The sequence below is a fragment of the Cannabis sativa genome, chromosome 6, assembly GCF_029168945.1.
Source record: "Cannabis sativa cultivar Pink pepper isolate KNU-18-1 chromosome 6, ASM2916894v1, whole genome shotgun sequence".
Lineage (NCBI taxonomy): Eukaryota > Viridiplantae > Streptophyta > Magnoliopsida > Rosales > Cannabaceae > Cannabis > Cannabis sativa.
Window position 1 is genome coordinate 73,316,092 of NC_083606.1, and position 16,899 is coordinate 73,332,990.

General features: G+C 31.6%; 2 protein-coding genes across 8 annotated transcripts; both read right to left on the bottom strand.

The window, feature by feature from the left end:
• Positions 1-3,899: 3,899 nt before the first annotated feature.
• Positions 3,900-12,146, bottom strand: LOC115724755 (flowering time control protein FCA). 7 transcript variants are annotated; one of them, XM_030654092.2, is made up of 19 exons: positions 11,941-12,146; positions 11,755-11,787; positions 11,106-11,469; positions 10,929-10,999; positions 10,672-10,750; positions 7,876-7,958; positions 7,746-7,797; positions 7,526-7,593; positions 7,222-7,288; positions 6,792-6,871; positions 6,638-6,702; positions 6,318-6,374; positions 6,086-6,236; positions 5,213-5,737; positions 4,862-5,047; positions 4,569-4,772; positions 4,434-4,472; positions 4,268-4,337; positions 3,900-4,186 (listed from the first exon to the last, which is right to left on the bottom strand). In XM_030654092.2, the coding sequence occupies exons 3-19, from the start codon at positions 11,350-11,352 to the stop codon at positions 4,173-4,175; spliced, it is 2,058 nt and encodes a 685-aa protein (XP_030509952.2). In that variant the 5' UTR covers positions 11,353-11,469; positions 11,755-11,787; positions 11,941-12,146; the 3' UTR covers positions 3,900-4,172. The 7 variants fall into 7 exon arrangements, with proteins under 7 accessions (XP_030509952.2, XP_030509954.2, XP_030509950.2 ...); XM_030654094.2 differs by having other exon boundaries at positions 4,289-4,337; positions 11,106-11,607; positions 11,941-12,061; XM_030654090.2 differs by having other exon boundaries at positions 11,106-11,607; positions 11,941-12,061.
• Positions 12,147-13,498: 1,352 nt separating this feature from the next.
• Positions 13,499-16,486, bottom strand: LOC115725533 (GPN-loop GTPase QQT2). The gene is made up of 7 exons (XM_030655093.2): positions 16,067-16,486; positions 15,713-15,829; positions 15,435-15,576; positions 14,771-14,997; positions 14,380-14,670; positions 14,090-14,295; positions 13,499-13,995 (listed from the first exon to the last, which is right to left on the bottom strand). The coding sequence occupies exons 2-7, from the start codon at positions 15,815-15,817 to the stop codon at positions 13,719-13,721; spliced, it is 1,248 nt and encodes a 415-aa protein (XP_030510953.2). The 5' UTR covers positions 15,818-15,829; positions 16,067-16,486; the 3' UTR covers positions 13,499-13,718.
• Between the last annotated feature and the right edge of the window lie 413 nt (positions 16,487-16,899).

Here is a 16,899-nt window from a genome sequence, read left to right on the forward strand (position 1 = left end):
ATGTTAATATAAGAGAATGTTCTCATTCTTTATTATCGAAAGTGATTAAACAGAAATTAGGTAACTTGTGTCATTTTATAATTATAAAGAAAATATTATTTTAAAATTTACTATTATAAAGAGAATGTTTTCATTTTTTACTATCTAGAATGATCATAAAAAAAATTAATAAATTTGCATTATTTTAGAATTTAATTAAAACAAAAATAAGTAAACTTGTATTATTTTAGAATTTACTATCGAGAGTGACTAAAAAACTTAAAAACTTGTATAAGTACCAAGATATCAAAAAATAAGTTTCTCTGATCATAATAATAATAAAAAAATCCCAATAAAGAAATTAAAACTAGTTTGTTTCTTCCCTCTAAAAATGAAAAGAATAACTAATTTGTTGTTTTGTAGTGATTAACTTTAGGGTTTCATTTTTTATTTTTACATTCCAAGTTTTTTTTTTATATATATATATTTTTACAGAAATTCACATAACTTAAATCGCAACCTAAATCTATATAAAATAGGGTAAATACCATTTTGGACCCTCTGTTTTACAAAAGTTACCAATTGGACCCTGTGTTTTGTTAAATGACAAAATGGACCCTGTATTTTCTAAAATAGTACAAATAGGACTCTGAATTGATTTTTTGTCAAAATAAAGTTTAATTATAATCCGATCAAAAAGTGCTATGACAAAACTGTTTACATTTTTTGTATCTGTTCGTATTAAGCATTGTATTCAAGTTGGTTGTATTAAAAAAAAATTGTCAAAAATTAAGCTCATGGTCCTATTTTTACTATTTTAGAAAATACAGGGTCCATTTTGTCATTTAACAAAATGCAGGGTTCAATCTGCAACTTTTGCAAAACACAGGGTCCAAAATGGTATTTACCCTATAAAATATGATATATGAGGTAATTTCTCTTAACTTTAATTAGTTTCAACGCCGGCCCGGCGGGCTAGGCCCACTCATTTTAGTTGGCCAAATAAAAAATATATATTTTTAATAATTTTTAAAAATACTATATAAGCTAAAAAAATTTTTTTACCTATAGTCTATTTGAATTCAGGGTTAGACCTTATTAGTTTTTATAAATTTTTGTGATGACACGTATTTAATTGGAAAAAAAGTAAATAATTTATTTATTTTAAATATAAATATGATAATCAATTGGTAAGTTTTCTTAAAATTCTTCTTCCTTGGCAAGAAGCAATCTATGTTATAGCCATTATTAATAATATTAAATTATCAATTATGTAGCCATTTTTATACTTCCAAAAGTTATGTACAAGAGAAAGCAAAAACGTATAAAATTGTTCAACTAACCAACATATAAACATAATTATATATATATATAATCTTATATTTGTTATATATATATACATATATATTATATAGTGAATGTGTAGATCCAGGATGTCAAATTGAGAATGAGATGTCTTCTGTAAAACATTGATTGGTTTTAGAATTTTTGTCTACCTACTAATTACTAGAACCTTCTTTACAAGAAAATTAGGGTTTAATAAGCACCGGTCCTGAGTTGAAATGGATTATAGGCAAAAAAAAATTTTTGAGCCTTTACTATAAGAAAATAAACGGTATTTATAAAAATTATTTAAAAAAACATTTTTTTTTATTTGAGCCCCTAAAATGAGTAAGCCTTAAGTGCAGATCTAGCCCGCCTATATCTAAGACCGGCCTTGATGAACACTACAAATGTCATCAGTAAAGAGTTTTTTTTTTCATAAGCAATGACTATTAATAATAACACGTCGTCGCTATAAAGTCGTCAAGAGATAACTCGTTAGTAAAAGTATTTATAATAATTAATTATAAATAATCAACATATACATGTCTATATAAATAAATGAAAATGAGTTTAATTATTTTGTGTGGTTAATATGTTATATATATATATATATATATTTATATATATATAAATCAAAACTACAGCCACGATCTTATTCTAAATTTGTTATTTGATTTTGTCAAATTGGTTGAATTTGACAAATTTATTACAGATTTCAAAACACATTAAATAAGCTTTTTTTTTAAAAAAAAAAAAAAAAAGAAAAAAAGGAGAGAAAAAATTCAAAACTTGGATTTTATATTGTATTTAAAACTGATATTTCAAAAATATCATTCTTTTAAAAATTATTTATTTCTCTATTGAATTTCCAATATTAATCACGTTGATTAACTGATAATGTGTGTGTTGTATTTAGCTATAATCAATAAAGAAAATTAATATTAATTTTTTTAGAAAATATGCAAGATTTTATGTCTCTCTTCTACTTATTCTTTTTTTAAAATTATATATTTATGTTTGTTATAAATAGAATAATTAATTAGAGGGGATTGTTTTTGTTAAAATGATAATTATTGAATGCATGGTTTAATATTTTTAATTCTAATGATATGAATATTAAAAAGAGAGCAACATGAACACAAATGATTATCATGTTTGCAATCATTTATATCAAATATAATATACATTTATATATATATGCTGTAAAGTGAAATAAAATAAAATAAAATAATTAAAAACATATATTCATGACTTTTATACAGTTATACTGACCCCAATTATATAAATATATATGACTTATTCCTCAAATATTATTATAATATACAAAATAATATATATACTCTTAAAATCACATGGTGCTTTATTAATTTATAATAATCTGCTGTATAATTTCACTAATTTGTTTTATTGACTGATTAATTAAATTTTTTTATAGGACAAGACTGATACATTTTATTGAATGGATCAAGTCTCTTCTGTTATTAACTAGTATTTTAGTTTAATTTTGTATATTTTATAAACAAATTTTATATGCATATAGGTTTGACAATTGTTGACAAATATTTATAATTATTATTAACTAATAACTACAATGCACCATAATAAAATAGTATTATATGTTACACTTGATATCAGCTCAAGTTGGGTGTATCTAATTGTAATTATATAAATTAAGCCTATATTAATTAATCATATTTCTAAAGCATAAAATCCCTTTATTCATATTCATACATGTTCTCTGATTTTTTTTAATTTCAAATGTGTGATAAACTTCCATAAAAAAAATAAAATAATAATAATAATAATAATTATTATGTGATAAACAATAGGATACCATATATGTGGGCCATCTATGATTGTAATATACTTTTGTTCGGACATTTTTTATTTTTGGTATATCAAACAATTATAAAGTATTTTTGTTATATGATGGTATATATTATAATTATTTTAAGTATTTTGTCAATTTAAAAAAAATAATGAATAATTAGTTTCATGTGTAGTTATTTTATTTTATACGCGTAATAAATTATTTTAAATTTTATTTTCGAAATCGTAATTTTTTTTTAAAAACAAGCATTATGTCTATTACAATTACAATATACAACGTAATATAAAAAAAAAAAATTAAAATACAGAAAATAAAAAACACCCATACGATAAGAACAAAAGTATATTATTTTAAGACATTAAAGTCTTATATCTCTTTCATAGAGATGTATTGTAATTTTATCCCAATAATTCTATATAGTTGTTACTTGTTACCACTCTAGAATCCAAACCTAAGAACTCACTATAATTATTAATGTTGTTACTCTTTAGTAGAATCAATATGTAAAAAATAAAAATGTTCATCCATATTTTTTTTTCTTTTTTGATTGAATGTCCACCTCTAATTTTTGAAAAGTAATTTCCCAATTTTATTTTATCTTTTTCATTGATTTTGTTTTTGGTATGAAAATTATTAAAAGAAATAAAAACTAAATAAATTTGAATATTATCTTTTAAATAGGTGAAAATCAAAGACATTTCATAGTTCAATGTTGTTGGAGCTAAATTGCTTGAAAAATAAAAAATAAATAAATAAAAATATGTTGGAACTAAATAACTATCTAATATTTATGACCAAATTATTTTTATGTTACAAAGTGAATTGGAAAAGATATAACTTGTATTTTCTATTACCTAATGTTACTACAAATGGCACTACTAAGGGGTAGGGGTTAATTTTTGCACTGTAAAAAGCTCAACAATAATGAGAAGAACTAAGTAACATTATCGTTACATGTCGAATTTCAAGAGCTAAAAGAGCTCAAAACTTTATGCCCGCCATGCCATTTTCGCTCTCGTGCCACCTCAAACTCTCTTCAAGCTCCTGAACCTGAGGATTTAAATGTTAGATAGAGAACTCGGGAAAAAAATAGATATATAGTTGAGAATACTGAAAGTGCAATCAGAATACCGGTGGGGAATCGATAAGAACCTGCCGGTTTGTTCTTCCACATCCACTCCTGAGCATGCTGCTGATGCCCCTGAAATCACACACATTAAGAATTAATTTGTGGTATCGAATTCTAAACACTAAAAAAACCGAAAAATGGAATGAAAGATTTGGGGGCTCTTTTTACCTGCATATTTTGATGACCCATCATTCCCGAAGCCTGATACTGGAATATTACGTTTAATGGTCAGTAATCGGTAATAATGACAATTCTATTAAATCTCTTATGCTACTTAAAAAACAAAAGAGAAAAAGAACTGACAGTCGAAGATAAAGAAGGCCGTGGCAGCTGCTGTTGAGGCTGCATTTGGAACTGTGTTTGATGCTGTATCTGCGGTGTTTGTGAAATTTGTTGGGAAGTTTGAAGTTGAGGAAGTGACTGGGAATGAGGCTGCACAGCTAATGGCTTTTGCTGCTGCTGCTGTTGCTGTTGCTCGAACAATATCAGCTCCTCGGGTTTCTCCCACTAAAGGTTTAGTAACAAAGAAAAAGAAAAACAAGTCAAGCCACATAACCTGGTAATAAGAAGCCCACTAACCGATGCTAGTTTCTCACCTTGCTTTCACCAGTGACACTACTGTAATAGTATTTGTATCCATCTGGAGAGGTGTGCTCTGTCCAGGAACATTTTACAGGGTTCGTCGGAGGAATAGGAGTAGCAGCAGATGTGGATGAAGGCACATCTACAGATATTGTAGCTGGAACCATGCTGGTCGCTGCCTGCGGAACATTCCCAGGCCACTGGAACCACAAGAAACACAGAACATTTGGCAGAATGTAAATAAGTTGGTATTGAATTGAACCAAAGATCAGAGTACTAACAACCCGTGAAAGCGAAGAAAGTAAGAAAATGAAACGTCATTGTATAAAGCTATTACTAGATAAACACAAGGCTCATTAATTTACCTGCTGCTGCTGCTGCTGCTTGATATCCTGAGTAGTCTGCTGCAAGATCGAACCTTGATTTGGTGGTTGCATCAGCTGTTGCAGCTGAGAGACTACCTGCCGAGAAGACTGAAAGCTTGCTTGAAGAGCTTGCTTTTGTTGTGACATCATCTGAGCTAAATGCGAAGAAGAAGATTGTTGAAGAGGTTGAGGAAGTTGTTGTTGTTGTTGCTGTACAGTGCCGGGGTTGGCACTCTGCTGGATCTGAGGTTGAGGAATAGATTGCAGACCATTTGAACCGTGCAACTGCTGGGATGGCAGTGGTTGACTCATGGGCATTTGAACAGAAGAATAAGGTGCACGTGGCTGACCAACGTGCTGCTGCTGCAGTGATGCAACGGTGGTTTGTGCTTGTGAATAAGGAGCTGGTATCTGCGAATGGAGTTGAAAGGAAGGAGGCAATTGCTGAGGTGATTGAAGAGGTTTTTGTGATGGAGATATTTGTTGACTAACTGGAGCTACTTGTGGCATAGACTGGTTAAAATTCTGCAAGAAAAAATAAAGCATTGTCAAGTAATTATTAAGCCATCGTTAAACAATGACTGAAACATTTGAGTTACAGATATCCACTGTACCACCATGGATAATTAGTAAATTGGAGTTTCTTATCAGAAGTATATATGTTAATTTTACTGGTTTACTATTTTGTATCTTAGAATTTAGAAGAGAAATAAATGAAATCCAAAAGAATTACAATTTGAGAAATCTCTCTTAGAAAAAATAAATTAAATGAAGTATAATTTCTTTATTCCTAAATCCATGAACATGCCGCACTGTAAAAAAAACGAGTATTAGCAGAAAGTGAAATTACAAATAGCACCATATGATTCTTACCGTCACAGGCAAAGCCATGTCAGCAGACCTTGGATGCACCTGGCCTCCAAAGCCATAATTATTAGCATTAGATGATGGACCCATGTTTGTGGGACTCATTGGGTCCCAAGCATTTCGATCCCTCATAGGGTCACCAAAATTTGGTACTGGTCTGTAAAAGTGAGTATGTAAGCAAACAAAAAAGAATAAATAACGGTAAGCTCAGCTGAAAAAGTTAAAGGCAGACAAATACCTGGGCCCCGGACCTTGAAATCGAGGCCCTGAACCTGGGCCTCCAAATGCAGGAACCCTAATAAGTGTAAAAGAATTAGACATACAGAAATTACTTGGCAACATGCAGAAGAAGTATCAATTTAAAAATTATGCCAGATCAATCATATTTTAAGAAAACCAAGGTGTAAAAAGCACAAGGTTCTTATAAGGTTCAGATGATGATAAAAGTCCTTGTTAGAATGAGAAAAACGGAAAAGCTTCCAGATCCATCCAAGAGTTTAAAGTGTCTGACAAAGGAATTTAACAGCTAAAGAAAATAAAGAAGTGAAGATAAGAAACCTTGAATCTCCAGGCCTGGGCCTTTTAGGATCAGCAAACCGAACAGTCAATGGTTGATCGCAACCCTGGGATGAACACAATTTTTACACATCACTTACTTTCAATCATAATTTGTAAACAGGATATGATTAAAGTTTTTCCAGTGAATACTTACTCTCATTGTATAGGTACCATTAAGAGCATTTATAGCTGCCAATGCCATCTCCCTCTGAGAGTACTTAACAAATCCACATCCTTCAATGTTAAAAAAGATGTTACATAATATTGAGTGAAAAAAAATACAAACACAAGGATCTGAGCAGCTAAAACCTTGTCAAAGGACAAATGAAAATGGACTCTTAAGTCAATTCAGAATCATTATTCATAGAGGAAACACCAAACAATGAATAGAGCATCCGAATATGATGTCAAATGCACACACTTGTTATAGAAACGATTATTTCCAATTATGATTAACAATTAAATTAGTTATCACCATAAAAAGAATAAGGAGACACGGCAAATCGAAATCCCTTTGTGAGATTGTAACACAGCAAAAAAGAAACCAGAATAAAATTAAATTCAGCAAGAGAAAGAGCACATACCGCGACTTTGCTTCAACTCATCACGCATGAGATAAACATCTTCAACTCGACCATATTGTGTGAATATCTGCAAAAGGAAACAGTATTGGCTGTGCATAATTCAAGACTTCAAACCATATAATCTTGGGCATAAGGAAAAATAACTTCATAAATAAAATTTATAAAATATAACATATTTTATTTAAGAAAAAGTGCATTTAGCCTAGTGTACATTTCACAGAGATATGTCACAGGAACAATATCTTTGCCAAGAAAACAAAAATCTCAAGTTTTAACTATACTAAAAAAAATGTAAATGACCTACTTCCTCAACATCCTTTTTTGTCGCTTGCTTGTCCAAAGATCCCACGAACAATTTGTATTCTACCGCGCCTAGCATAAAAAAGGGATTAACATCAGCTATTTGTGTATAAGAGTTAAATAAAAATTTCCCGACCATTAGTAAAAGACCTTGGTTTTTAAATTTTATATGTAATATAGATAACAAAATGTCAAAGGATATAAAGAATAGAAAAAGTCACTACCAAGGCGCTCTCGTTCGCCATCAGCATATCGAACTTGAATAGGACCCACTCCCTAGGAAACATAAAACATGGGAAAACAAGTTAATATAGTACAGGAAAATGAATTAAAAGAATTACTAAGATCACTTACCCCAGGAAGAGTATGTTGATTATGTAAGGCTCTAATAGCCCTGTCAGCTTCTTCTGATGTTCCAAATTTTATAAAGCAGCAACCTGCATACAAAGAGAAATACTATTCTTAAGTGTACTTTAAGTAGACAGCAAAATAATGGATACGGGCAGGTACATCATTAGACCATAGCGAGCAAAATAAAATAACTTAAAAAGTCTGGCTCTCAAACAAAGTCAGTAAACAAGAAGATGCTGCCACATTAAACAGAAACAAGGGGAATAAAATACACAATGGCCTCAGTTTGCTTCATCTTACAGGGAATAGGTACTTGTAAGATGATTTTGAGGACAGTTATAACAAGAAAGCATACACCTTAACCTTATGAAATGATGTTTATGCTAAAAAGAGTATAATAGAAGCACAAATAGTTGGCTTTTTGGCACCTTAAGATGAAAGTGTTGTGACTCGCATAAATGCACCATTGATTTGGGAAACGTGATTCTTATTCTACAGGATGAAGTTCACATATTTCTTACACATTCTAATAACATCTATTTTTGTAGGACCAGAAAGTTCATTATTTTTATCTCACAAGCAACCCTAACAAGTGAAATCCAACATATATAGGATTGCCAAACAGCTATTTCCAACATCTACTCTGCTATGCAATATCAAGTACTAGAGTGTAGTACTTATAATAATTATATTAGAGGCTCGAGGATGAAACACCAAAACATCAAGACAAAATGCAAGACAGCCTAACCAACATTTCCTCCATTTCAACCAAATTCAAATAAATTCATACATATATAACCAATAGGGGCATTCAACAGGACTCGAGACACCAGCAATTACCTCTTGCCATATATCAGTGAGCTAAACATTTCCAACAACAAAAGAACCCCTAATGGACTTGACATTAAAAAACGTATCTACAGCATAATATATGTACTAAATTCCTAGACATCTATCTCTTGTAAATACGATTAGATCGGCAACTAAATTAAGGGCGCGGGTAACCTTCAATCTTGTAGATAAGCAAAACAACAAACTCAAGAGAGCACAACTAAAATCTGTGCAATTTCATCAATGCTTGTGTATGAATGTGTCAAGAGAGCCCATGCATAATTTCACGACAAGGTGGTGTAGGTACAACCACATATTCATACACAAGCGCAAAAGGAACTCCCATACAATGGACCCTAAGTTAACAATTCTATTAAATGTACAAGTAAACAGGACCCAATCAAAGGCATCTCTGAACTAACAAAACTATCAACTGGAACTTCAAGTATGAACAAACACATCTTTCTCGCACTTGAATGAAGACTCTCAGATCTTGAATCTACCATGTAACATGGTCACAATTTCAAAACATAAACACATTTGATGCAATTCAATTCCAACCATGTATGGAGAAAGAACACAATACTAGCTATGAGAAACACAACCACATACTGTAGTCAACCTACCATACATCTAGTAGATATATTCACATCCCTTTTAAAAGCAAAAACAATCATTATGTAGTCAGCCTACCATACATCTAGTACATATATTCGCATCTCATTTAAAAGCAAAACAACTAAACTCATTCACTAAGAACTAATCATTAAAATATAAAGACAATATAAAAATTATCCAACCCATGATAAGAGTGCTTTGGGAGGGTAAAAGCAAACTAAAAATCACTCAATGTAGTCAACCTATCATACACCTAGTAGATAATTTAAAGTTCAGCATTAGATCAACATCAATATATAATATCCAAATCATTCAAAGAAGTCCCAGGTTCACTGAGATATCTTGCACTTGAAGAAAAATGCTCCAAACTTTACAATTTTGTTGCATCAACACATATCTTAGGTTCATTGAGACATCTTGCACTTGAGGGAAGTTGTGCCATACATATCATGCAACATGGTAACAATTTCCAACAAATCAACACTTTGATGCTATCCAACCATAAGGCATCATAAACTATGAGAAACAACCATCCCAAGACCATTGCAACTACAAAGAGTGATATTATCCACATTTCATTCAAAAGCAAAACTACCACATCCATTCGCACATAATAGTAACACTAAAAGGTATCCCCCACGAAAAGCACGATTTTAGAAGGATACAATTAAACTAACATCAGTCGATGTAATTAACCTAACATACATCTAGTAGACCATTCAACTTCACATCCATAAAGTATCCCCAACGAAAAGCGCAATTTTAGAAGGATCCGATCGAACTAACATCATTTGATGCAGTTAACCTAACATACATCTAGTAGACAATTCAACTTCACATCCATAACATTGCATCAGCATCAATATGTGACATCCAAGTCAATTAAAGATGTCCCAGGTTCACTGACATAATAAACCAAAGGAATTCTGCCAAATTACATTTCAACTACTCAAAAATAGATTTACTATGTAATTGGTTGAGTCAGGTTTTGTACAACAGTTGCACTACTAAACTTCTTAAAAATGTAAGCACACTCCCATTACAAAAAACAAATTTGGGAGGCGCCCCAATTCCTGCAGTCACTTCTACAAGGACTGAATCTAATTCTCTTCAGAAATCCAATGTCTACACAGAAACTAGTTTTTCCTAGGTCTAAATGTCTTGCCTTCTTCATGTTTGAGAGAATGGGCATGAAAAAAGGTTGCAAGCAAAATCAACAAGCCTGAAACTTGTTGCAAAAAGAAACTGAGACGAAAGATGAGCTTTCAGATGCTCCCATCAGCCTCTCAGAGGACCTGAAATAAGATAGTATTGTCACCAATACATCAAAAAAATTAAGAATCTGCATACCTTGTTGTTGTCCTGTTTTTTTATCTTTAATCAAAGCAACCTCTACCACATTTCCGTGTTCTTCAAACAAAGGGCGAATCTGACAGAAATAAGCACACATTGTAAGAAGGTGAAAAAACCCACATCAGTGATATCACCAAACAAACTCTTCAACAATATATAACAAAAAAAAAATATTTCAAGCTAGTCTTGCTTTGAACAAGCATAACTTATTCAAACAAAATAAAATCATTCAAATCTGGATAACCTTTACTTACATCTTCCTCGGTGGCGGTCCTCGGAACTGACCCAACAAAGAGTTTAGCATAATTGCCTTTATCAGATCCTTCTGAGAAAATAAATAGCAGGATTAATCATAACTATAATGTTTAGGATCATTACATGAAAATATTTCAAAAATATTCAAACTTGTTGAACTAGACATCAAACATTACCAGGAGAACCTTCACGGACAGAAAAAGGAAACCCTCTTTTCTGTCCAGAAAGAGGCGGCGGACCCTGGTAACTCGAAGAAAACCCTCCACCACCACCCCCAAATCCTCCATCCCCTCCCACCGGGCGGAACCCTCCACCGGCGCCAGGAAAAGAACGGTGCGGAGGGCTATCAAAATTACGGTGTGTGGGACCCCGAAAATTGTTGGGGCTACGGCGAGGATTATGGTTATGATTATAATGATTCATAGGACCGTCTGAGAAGCGAGAAGGAGCTCTTGAGTTACGAACACCACCATAGTAAGAGTGAGATTCTTGGTCATCGATGTCGTTATCTCCATAACGGTCTCCCCTGTGCCTCTCCAGCTTTACAAATAGTTACAAAAAACCCTAAATTCAACGTTTCAATTCCTCTCCACCACAAAAGACAAAGAACACTCCAACAGTGTGTCTCTAAATTTTTCCAGAAACTCAGAAGCTTAATTGTTTGGTTTCATAACTACGCTAAAAACGAAAAATAAAAATTCTCAGAATTACAAAAAAAACAAGACCATAATGAGCTTAATCCAAAGCTATCACATTCACAAACCAAAAACAATAATAATCCATAGAGAATTAACTTGAAAAGTAATGAATTCGAATTGAACTAACCTTGTCAATCAAATTATCGAACTCAAATCCCAACTAAGCTCATTGCAATTCAAAACCAAAAAAAAAAAAAATTCAATGATTGGTTTGCAAATAGAACAATTGGAAATCTACCGAGTAACAACATCAACATAATGTAGAATTTCTGTATTACATACTGGTTTTTAGGGCACAGAAGAAGAAGAATACCTTGATTATGAATTTCTGGAGAGGAGAATCGCTTGCAGAAGAAGATGAATTCCAAGGTTCGACCTTTGTGATTAGGTTTTTTCTATTTCTATTTATTAATTTATAAATAAATTGAAAATATTTACTTATATTATTAAAAAGAAATATCTTAAAAATGTATGGGCTGGACAAATCTATTCGTCGAGCTTTGGGCCCAAGAAACAAAGGATTATTTCAAAAATATATAAAAATAACAAAAAAAAAAATACGAAATATACGGTTGTACGGAATTTTAAATATTTTTATGATTTATATAATTTTATTTACAGAAAATACGATTTTTTTTTATGTATTTTTATGTTATACTTTTATTATTTTGTTGTTAGTTTTTTTTTAATGGTATGTTATTTTTTATTTTATTTTGATATTATTTTTATGTAATTTTCTTGTTTTTTTAGTGTTATTTTTATAAAATACCCTAAAATTGTAAAAAAAAATCATAAAAAATTTACAAAGAATTATATATTATGTAACTATCCCATAAATAAATGAAGACAATCAAAGGGATTATTTCGAATATTGAATACCAAAATAACACAAAGTTTACATTTTCATGAATTCACAGTTTTTGTTTTTTACATTTTTAAGGATTTAATTATTTTTTTACGAAAATACCGAGTGTTATTTTCACAATTAGAGATAGAAATAGGGCGTGTAATAGGCAGAGAGTACTGTTCTGTCTCCATCCCCATTAACTATTTTAGTACACATTCCTACTGCATACTCAATTTTAGGGTGGGTAATCATTGTATTATATACTCAATTTTAGGGTTAGGTTTCTACTATTTTTATTGGAAGAAGTTGAAAAATACATTTATTTTATACATTAATTAAATTTATCTCTAAATAAAATTTAATTTAAATTGTACCCAAATTATTCTCACACCCTCACATAATAGATTGTGCTATTTGGAGATTGACGTGTATGTTTGTGAAAAAATTTGGTTAGAGAAGAATAGGAATTATCGTGAAATGATAAGGGTAAAATTAGTAGAATAATTGAAGAAAAAAAAAAATAAACATAATAGATTTTAAAATACAGCAATCAAAAATGAACACAAAAGTATTTTAAATGCTACAGAACAATTAAAAGTCAACAATGGAACAACTAAAAAATAACCTTGAAACAATGAAAACTTAACATAATACACAGTAAATATCCGCCTCAGAGTAAAAAAGTTATAAATTTTAATAGGTGTTGCAAAATTATTACTTATAAAAATATTATAAATATTAAAATGTAAGTGGATCATTGACATTGTCTCCCGAACTCATAATCACACTTGAAATTTGTCGATTGACTTTTATGTTAAACTTAACTATGTTTTTATATAACTTTTTTATTTTGAAAGAAAAAATGAACATAGTAATCAATGCCAAGTTGCATGTATTTTTGTAAGTATCAATTTAACATAGTACTCAAAAATGTCATTTACTAAATTATTTTTAAAAAACACATGAACAAAATTGGAGAACATCTGTATAACAAAAACTAACATTGTAATAATGCAAATGGCACTTTGGTAATGTTGAAAAATTAATAGAAAAACTGTGCCAATTAAAGCTTTGACAGAAGAGTGAGCAGACCACTATTATCATCATCATCATCATCTTCTTAAGTTAGTTGTTCTATACACAGTTTTTTTTTGTTCCAAATAAAGTCTTATACACAGTTTTTGCTCCAAACAAATCATGCCCCTTTATCCCTCCCCTCGATCGAGGCTCGAAGATAATCAACACTAAAATGAGTATCGAGAAACCTCTTCTTCATCTTCATCCTCATCGATAGCATCCTCGTCTTCAGAAAATAACTCAATATCCTCATCTTCTTCTTCGCCTTCTTCATCCATCATGCCTTTACTGATGCTGTTCTCTTCTTTGTTCTTCAAACCGGTGCTTAAAACAACAGTTTCACCGTTCGATTTCTCCATATCTTTCCTCAGTTTATCCATATTCTCCTTTCTTCGCTCTTCCTCCAACCGTTGCTTCTCTGCACGTCTCTTGTCAAGATCAGCCCTATAAAAACAACAACATAACAATTCAAATCAATTGTTTGATAATCTCGGTAGCCATGTCAAATTAGAACAAGTGAAAGGGTTCGAGGGAGTACTTATAAGTTTCCATATACTCTTCAGAACTTGCTTCGATTGCCTTAAAGAAGTCATCCATTCCAGCACCAGAAACCGCAGATACACCAACAGAACGTAAGTTCTTATAAAACTCGTCCAGTACAAGGGAGAGGCTTTGGGTTAAAGTCGAGGAGTAAGAGTCGTCTGCATTTATCGCAGCTTGAAATGCTTCGAAATCTTCCATCCACTGCATGAAAACAATTTATTTTATCAGTTATGCAGATTATGATATCATATTTATTAACATAACTAAGGTATCAATCAAATGCACCTCTAAAGCGAATTGATGTTGAGCCACATCGGTCTTGTTAAACGCGAGCACAAGGGGTAACCGTGTCTTGTAAAGTATACTACAGGCATAAAGCATATTACTCATAAAAGTTACTGGGCTAGACGAACGGGGCGTGTCAACTACATAAGTGACCACAGTAGGAAATGTAGAAGCAAAAGCTTCGGTGATAATTGCACCAGAAGCAGACCAAGTAAATATCTCAATCTGACCAGGAGTATCAACAAGTACATAATCGAGCTCATCAGCCCGTCTCTCAATAACCGAAACCACCTAAAATACAGCCAAAAAGTTCATCATAAGAATTAAAATCCCAAGCAAAGTAGAATCCGAAAAAAGGTTTAGAACAGAAATTCAACTAAGTATGCTTTACCTCATCAAACTTAGTAGCAAACAAATTAAGTGAAGTAAGAATTCCACCATTAGGTCCAAGATTAAATTGCTTCATGACTTCCTTGTATCGAACGGTATCTCTAATATCAATGTTTGCACCAAATGGGAGTGTCATCACAGCAGGGTCGAGGTTAATAACATAACCCCTATAGTTAGATACATGTGTGTGGTAGACCAACCGATTAAGGAAGGTTGTTTTTCCACTCCCTAATCAAAAATTCAAACTCATAAGATTTCAGTTATTTATTCCCTTCACTTCACTTCACTTCATTCATAAAAAATAGGTATGTTACCCCTTGATCTTTGGCCGAGAAAATATCATGCTCGTTGAATTATTACTAAAGGTTAAATATTTTCCTTCAATAAATAATTAGCAAATTCACCAACCGAACTATGACCACTGTCATATTTTGCCCTCCAAACTTTTAGCATTGCGAAATCGGAGGCATAATGTGGCAGTGGTCATATTCCAGGAGGTAAAATTGCTAGCTACTTAACCAAAGTCCTACAAATTACTTCTGTTTTCAAAGTTGAGGAACAATACTTCGCATTGCTAATAATTCGAGAGGACAAAGTTCAAGGGGCAAAATTCTTATTGATTCTATGATTTATAAATCAATACACCAACCAAATTGTATTCTTACCTGCCATCCCAACAACAATAATGATGACTGGTTTTTTCTTAAAGGTACTTGAAGAAGCTCCTCCCAGAGAAGATGATGAATCCTCATCAATGTTTAGTTTCCCCATTGAGTCACTAAGTTCTTCCTTTTCTTTACCTTTTACCTTCATACCAAACAATAAATGAAACCCCAAATCAGTCATATGACACTCTCCAAACACAAAAAAATCTAGTCAATTTTGAACAAGTTCAATAATGGGGTTTAGCTTCAAACTCAAAAAACACATAAAAGGACCAAACCTGATTACTAGAATCGTCTTGGGAGTCCATTGGAATTGAAGTATCAACACCAGTATCTTCAGTTGATTTTATATTCATCTTGCTAACTTCATTATCAATATCCATATTAACACAAAGCTACAAAAATTACAGTAAAGAAGTTATCAAACACACAGGTCATTTCCAATGCTACGTTGTTTGGTGGCCGAGAAAATGAAAGAAAATCAAGAACAACAAATTTGAAGAAGTTAGGGTTAAAGGCTTAAAGCCCTTCCCACAAACAAACAACCAAAACATATATAGATATATAGATATTCATTTACATTCCAAACATTTAAAACAAAAAATGGAAAGGAAGGAGAGAAATGATCTTACCAAGCTTCTTCAATGGAGGGAAAAGGAGAGAGAGAGAAAGAGAGAGAGCCAGTCAAAGCTTAGTTTGGAGAAGAAAGCAACTGTCTTTATATACGAGTCTTAAACCCTTTCCTTAAAAATGGAGTCTTTTGATAGAAACGGGCTTCATGGCCCATTTAATTTGGTTAATGGGCCGAGCTGAGCCCAATACAAAAAATGGGTTTTCCCTTTCTCAATGGCTGAAAGTCAAAGACACAATCTTTCTCTCTCATCTTCATCTGGGTTTCCTTCATTTTCCCGGAAAATTCGTCTGAAGAGAGAAAGTTTGCTCCTTTTTCTTTCTATGATAGTTTTTGTTTGTTCTGGGTTTGCTTTGCTTTTGGTGTTTGTTTCCTGGGAAAATGAAAAGTTGAGAGAAAATTGAATAGTTTTCAGTTTTGGATCTTCAAATAAATAAATAATAATAATTTTAAGGTTTTAATGGTTGAATAGTGTTATTAATATTTATTCAAACTTGTATTTTGACCAATGTGCATTTATTATTATCATTAATGACCATTTGGTCATGGAAAAAATGTTTGGAAAAACTATGAAACCTCAATTTGGAACCATTTAAGACAATCACCCAGATATTAATAATAATCGATTAATGGTGTTTTAATGGTTATCTATTTTAGAAAAAAACTAAAATGTGTTTATCTAATTAGTATATTAGTTCGAAATGTGGTACATATAAGAGAATTTGTATAATATACTAGATGACAATTTGTGTTAGTATTCATATCGTGTTGTTTAAAATTTACTCAAAATTTGTCAACAATAAACTCACTTATGATATAAAAAATTATAAAACT

Coding starts and splice junctions, on each gene's coding strand:
- LOC115724755 (XM_030654092.2), bottom strand. CDS start 11,352: ATGAATCATTATAATCATAACCATAATCCTCGCCGTAGCCCCAACAAT. Junction 7,798..7,875: donor ATCAACATACTCTTCCTGGG/GTAAGTGATCTT, acceptor TATGTTTCCTAG/GGAGTGGGTCCTATTCAAGT. Junction 5,048..5,212: donor AGCAGCAGCAGCAGCAGCAG/GTAAATTAATGA, acceptor TTGTGGTTCCAG/TGGCCTGGGAATGTTCCGCA.
- LOC115725533 (XM_030655093.2), bottom strand. CDS start 15,817: ATGGATATTGATAATGAAGTTAGCAAGATGAATATAAAATCAACTGAA. Junction 15,577..15,712: donor AAGACGATTCTAGTAATCAG/GTTTGGTCCTTT, acceptor TTTGGTATGAAG/GTAAAAGGTAAAGAAAAGGA. Junction 14,998..15,434: donor TATTGTTGTTGGGATGGCAG/GTAAGAATACAA, acceptor ATTTTTGATTAG/GGAGTGGAAAAACAACCTTC.